Below are 6,000 nucleotides of genomic sequence, written 5' to 3' on the forward strand. Positions count from 1 at the left end.
GGTTATTTGTTTATGTTGTTGTCATGGTCAATGACGAGAGAGAGAGAGAGAGAGAGAGAGAGAGAGAGAGAGAGAGCGAGAGAAGGAAGAGGGAGAGAGAGAGAATGAAGAGGGAGAGAGAGAGAATGAAGAGGGAGAGAGAGAGAAGGAAGAGGGAGAGAGAGAGAGAGAGAGAGAGAGAGAGAGAGAGAGAGAGAGAGAGAGAGAGAGAGAGAGAGAACCACGCTGTTCTACTGCAGGGAGGGCTGGCAACCTGGCACGAGGGCTAGGGTTTTACTATGACAAATCCGGGAGGCCAAATACACGTCTGTCTGTGTGTTCCACTCACCCGCCAAGCAGGGAAATTCTACTAGTCTATCCTCGCATCCACATTGGACCTTTCAAAGCAGTGTGAAACTTTGTGTTCTCTCAGTGAAACTTGAGCTCTTTTCCAACTCTAATGATAATCTGTGTTTCACTGAATCTCCCATAGTAACCTGTGTTCTGTATCCCATAGTAACCTGTGTTCTGTATCCCATAGTAACCTGTGTTCTGTATCCCATAGTAACCCATGTTCTGTATCCCATAGTAACCTGTGTTCTGTATCCCATAGTAACCGGTGTTCTGTATCCCATAGTAACCCATGTTCTGTATCCCATAGTTACCCGTGTTCTGTATCCCATAGTAACATGTGTTCTGTATCCCATAGTAACCTGTGTTCTGTATTCCGTAGTAACCTGTGTTCTGTATCCCGTCGTAACCTGTGTTCTGTATCCCATAGTAACCAGTGTTCTGTATCCCAATATAACCTGTGTTCTGTATCCCATAGTAACCTGTGTTCTGTATCCCATGCTAACCTGTGTTCTGTATCCCATAGTAACATGTGTTCTGTATCCCATAGTAACATGTGTTCTGTATCCCATAGTAACCTGTGTTCTGTATCCCATGGTAACCTGTGTTTTTCCCATGATCCACGGGTCCTCCTCTAAGCTCCCCCCACTATGTCAGTCTGTTTGTGTTCTAGTCAGCTGTAACAAGCAAGTCAAGCTGCAAGGTCTGTGGCCTGTACTTCTCTGAGTGGCCCTTGATAACAGAAAGCACAGCACTCACTCTTACACAGGTTTTTTGAACTTTTGGAAAATGTGCATCCTGTTTCCATTGATCATCCTTGAGATGTTTCTATAACTTGATTGGAGTCCACCGGTGGTAAATTCAATTGATTGAACAGGATTTGGAAAGGCACACACCTGTCTATGTCAGAGCAAAAACCAAACCATGAGGTTGAAGGAATTGTCCGTAGAGCTCCGAGACAAGATTGTGTCGAGGCACAAATCTGGGAAGGGTACCAAAAAATGTCTGCAGCATTGAAGGTCCCCAAGAACACCGTGGCCTCCATCATTCTTAAATGGAAGAAGTTTGGAACCAACAAGACTCTTCCTAGATCTGGCCGCCCGGCCAAACTGAACAATTGGGGGAGAAAGGCCTTGGTCAGGGAGGTGACCAAGAACTCGATGGTCACTCTGACAGAGCTCCAGAGTTCTTCTGTGGAGATGAGAAAACCTTCCAGAAGAAACAACCATCGCTGCAGCACTCCACCAATCTGGACTTTATGGTAGAGTGGCCAGACAGAAGCCACTCCTCAGGGAAATTTACATGACAGCCTGTTGAAGTTTGCCAAAAGGCACCTGAAGGACTCTCAGACCATGAGAAATAAGATTATCTGGTCTGATAAAACCAATATTGAACTCTTTGGCCTGAATGCCAAGCGTCACGTCTGGAGGAAACCTGGCACCATCCCTACGGTGAAGCATGGTGGTGGCAGCATCATGCTGTGGGGATGATTTTCAGCTGCAGGGACTGGAAGACTAGTCAGGATCGAGGGAAAGATGAATGGAACAAAATACAGAGAGATCCTTGATGAAATCCTGCTCCAGAGTGATATGGACCTCAGACTGGGGCGAAGGTTCACCTTCCAACAGGACAATGACCCTAAGCAAAAAGCCAAGAAGCAGGAGTGGCTAAAGTGTCTGAATACTTATGTAAATGTGATGTTTCAGTTTTCCATTTTTTATACAATGGCACAAAAAAAATAAACCTGCTTTCTCTTTGTCATTATGGTGTACGGTGTGTAGAATAATGAGATGGGGGGGAAACTATTTCATCAATAGTATCGTAACAAAATGTGTGAAAAGTCAAGTGGTCTGAATACTCTCCGAATGCACTGTACTATACATTACAACTGTGTATCTGACATGATGTCTAATTCTTTTTAGCTCAGAACCATGTGTGTGAGGTATATACTTTTGTTTCAAAGTAGATTTGTTTAAGACCGAGAAACACTCTGTGTGACCCTGATTTAGCCCACTGCAGTAAAACCTTGCCTGTGAAAAGGAAAATCTTCCTGTCCTGCAAATGCCAATTCACCCAACCCACACTGAAATATCTAAGTTCTTTTGTATCCCTTTAGGCTTGCTGCAGTGTAGGGTGAAGGGCTGTTTATAAGGTAGATGTAAACATCAGGAAATGACAGATTTTCAGGGCTTTAAACAAGCCGGTTGGAGCACCATAAGGGGACTACAGCTAGTTTTTAAATATATATCTTTTTTTTACCACAGAGTCACGATGAGCCGTATATTCCGCCATGGCGGCCACTCTGGCTGAGAACATTCATGACAGTGGTGTGACATGACAGATGCAACCCATGTCTGTATGTGTTCTAGTCCTTCTTGAGTGGTGAGGCCGTGCGGAGGGCAGTTGAACTACAGTGGTACTTCTAGAACGTGTCTGTTTTGTGTCTGTGTTGTAGTTGTCAGTGTGGAGAGTCGCGAGGCCCACCTTAGCAGCCTGGTCATCGAGGCAGAGAGGAGGGCAGGGGAACTGGCTGCTCAGGCCCAGAGAGACGGCCTTAGCCTGGAGGCCTGTGACAAGGACAAGCAGCTCCGAGCCTGGGAGTGGAGGTGCAAGCTCTACAAACGCATGACGACTGGCTTCCAGCATGCACGTGAGTGTGCTGGGATCGTGTGTGTTTGTGGAGGGGGGAGGTGTGTGTGTGTGTGTGTGTTTCGTTGTTCCTTTCTAATCAGGGACTGGTTTAGACTTGGGACACCAGGTAGGTGCAATTAATTATCAGGTAGTACAGAAAACCAGGAGGCTCCGGATCTCGTAGGGTCAGAGGTGAATACCTCTGGCTTAAGTAAACACCATGGTGGAGGAGTTTGCTGAAGTGCTTCTGAAAACATACTCCTTTATTCTTTAGAACTGTAGCAAACGTGTTGTTGTTGGTGTTGTTGTTGGTGTTGTTGTTGGTGTTGTTGGTGTTGTTGGTGTTGTTGTTGGTGTTGTTGGTGTTGTTGTTGGTGGTGTTGTTGGTGTTCTTGTTGTTTGTGTTGTTGGTGTTGTTGTTGTTGTTCTTGTTGTTTGTGTTGGTGGTGTTGGTGGTGTTGTTGTTGTTGGTGTTGCTGGTGTTGTTGTTGGTGTTGGTGTTGTTGTTGTTGGTGTTGTTGGTGTTGTTGGTGTTGTTGGTGTTGGTGTTGTTGTTGTTGGTGTTGTTGGTGTTGTTGTTGTTGGTGTTGTTTGTGTTGTTGGTGTTGGTGGTGTTGTTGTTGTTGGTGTTCTTGTTGTTTGTGTTGTTGGTGTTGGTGGTGTTGTTGTTGTTGGTGTTGTTGGTGTTGTTGGTGTTGGTGCTTGTGTTGGTGGTGTTCTTGTTGTTTGTGTTGTTGGTGTTGGTGTTGATGTTGTTGTTGGTGTTGGTGTTCTTGTTGTTGGTGTTGTTGGTGTTCTTGTTGTTTGTGTTGTTGGTGTTGGTGGTGTTGTTGTTGTTGCTGTTGTTGGTGTTGTTGGTGTTGGTGCTTGTGTTGGTGGTGTTCTTGTTGTTTGTGTTGTTGGTGTTGGTGTTGATGTTGTTGTTGGTGTTGGTGTTCTTGTTGTTGGTGTTGTTGGTGTTCTTGTTGTTGGTGTTGTTGGTGGTTTTGTTGGTGTTGTTGGAGTTGTTGTTGTTGGTGTTGCTGTTGTTGTTGGTGTTGTTGGTGGTGGTGGTGTTGTTGGTGTTAGTGTTGGTGTTGTTGGTAGTGTTGTTGGTGTTGTTGTTGGTGCTGTTGTTGTTGGTGTTCTTATTTTTGGTGTTGTTGTTGTTAGTTTTGTTGGTGTTGTTGGTGGTGTTGGTGTTCTTGGTGTTCTTGTTGTTGTTGGTGTTGTTGTTGGTGTTGTTGGTGTTCTTGTTGTTGTTGGTGTTGTTGTTGGTTTTGTTGGTGTTGTTTGTGTTGTTGGTGGTGCTGTTGGTATTGTTGGTGTTGTTGGTGTTGTTTGTGTTGTTGGTGTTGTTGTTGGTATTGTTGGTGTTGTTGGTTGGAGAGAGGGGAGTTTATAGGGGAGAGAATAGAGGGGAGCGATTAGATGGGAGAGTTTCTATCATCTTCATACAACCCTCGTCATATACTGCTGCCATAAGCAATATAAGGGTACAGGAGGAGAGGAGGACAGGAAGAGAAGAGGGGAGGAGGACAGGAGGAGGGGAGGGGAGGACCAGGAAGAGATGAGGGGAGGGGGACAGGAAGAGATGAGGGGAGGAGGACAGGAAAGAGAGGAGGGGAGGACAGGCAGAGAGGAGTGGACGAGGACAGGAAGAGATGAGGGGAGGACAGGAAGAGAGGAGGGGAGGAGGACAGGAAGAGATGAGGGAGGACAGGCAGAGAGGAGGGGAGGAGGACAGGAAGAGATGAGGGGAGGACAGAGAGAGATGAGGGGAGGACAGGAAGATATGAGGGGAGGACAGGAAGAGATGAGGGGAGGAGGACAGGAAGAGATGAGGAGAGGAGGACAGGAAGAGAGGAGGGGAGGAGGACAGGAAGAGATGAGGGGAGGAGGACAGGAAGAGATGAGGGGAGGAGGACAGGAAGAGAGGAGGGGAGGACAGGCAGAGATGAGGGGAGGAGGACAGGAAGAGATGAGGGTAGGACAGGAAGAGATGAGGGGAGGAAGACAGGAAGAGATGAGGGGAGGAGGACAGGAAGAGGAGGGGAGGACAGGAAGAGAGGAGGGGAGGAGGACAGGAAGAGAGGAGGGGAGGAAGACAGGAAGAGAGGAGGGGAGGACAGGCAGAGAGGAGGGGAGGAGGACAGGAAGAGATGAGGGGAGGGGAGGAGGACAGGAAGAGAGGAGGGGAGGAGGGGGAGGAGAGATGAGGGGCGGACAGGAAGAGAGGAGGGGAGGACAGGAAGAGAGGAGGGGAGGATGACAGGAAGAGATGAGGGGAGGAGGACAGGAAGAGATGAGGGGAGGAGGACAGGAAGAGATGAGGGGAGGAGAACAGGGAAGAAAGGAGGGGAGGAGGACAGGAAAGAGAGGAGGGGAGGAGACAGGACAGAGAGGAGGGGAGGAGGGGAGGAAGAGATGAGGGGCGGGGACAGGAAGGAGGAGGGGAGGGGACAGGAGAGAGGAGGGGAGGAGGACAGGAAGAGATGAGGGGAGGAGGACAGGAAGAGATGAGGGGAGGAGGACAGGAAGAGATGAGGGGAGGAGAACAGGAAGAAGGGAGGGGAGGAGGACAGGAAGAGAGGAGGGGAGGAGGGACAGGAAGAGAGGAGGGGAGGACAGGCAAGAGAGGAGGGGGAGGAGGACAGGAAGAGATGAGGGGAGGGGAGGAGGACAGGAAGAGAGGAAGGGAGGACAGGCAGAGAGGAGGGGAGGAGGACAGGAAGAGATGAGGGGAGGACAGGGAAGAGATGAGGGGAGGAGGAAAGGAAGAGATGAGAGGAGGACAGGAAGAGATGAGGGGAAGAGATGAGGGGAGGAGGACAGGAAGAGATGAGGGGAGGAGGACAGGAAGAGAGGAGGGGAGGACAGGCAGAGAGGAGAGGAGGAGGACAGGAAGAGATGAGGGGAGGACAGGAAGAGATGAGGGGAGGAGGACAGGACGAGAGGAGGGGAGGAGGACAGGAAGAGAGGAGTGGAGGACAGGCAGGAGGAGTGGAGGAGGACAGGAAGAGATGAGGGAGGAGGACAGGAAGAGAGGAGGGGAGGAGG

The 6,000-nt window shown here is 49.0% G+C and overlaps 1 protein-coding gene across 1 annotated transcript in view; it reads left to right on the top strand.

Annotated features, from left to right (window-relative positions):
- The window catches only part of LOC109885049 (ankyrin repeat and fibronectin type-III domain-containing protein 1-like), a 112,510-nt gene that overhangs the window by 24,808 nt on the left and 81,702 nt on the right, over positions 1–6,000 (top strand). The window contains 3 exon segments of the mRNA XM_031804548.1: positions 2,786–3,026; positions 4,379–4,422; positions 4,425–4,436. Coding sequence (XP_031660408.1) covers positions 2,786–3,026; positions 4,379–4,422; positions 4,425–4,436 — 297 coding nt within the window.

The sequence above is a fragment of the Oncorhynchus kisutch genome, linkage group LG25 (assembly GCF_002021735.2).
Source record: "Oncorhynchus kisutch isolate 150728-3 linkage group LG25, Okis_V2, whole genome shotgun sequence".
NCBI classification, from domain to species: domain Eukaryota; kingdom Metazoa; phylum Chordata; class Actinopteri; order Salmoniformes; family Salmonidae; genus Oncorhynchus; species Oncorhynchus kisutch.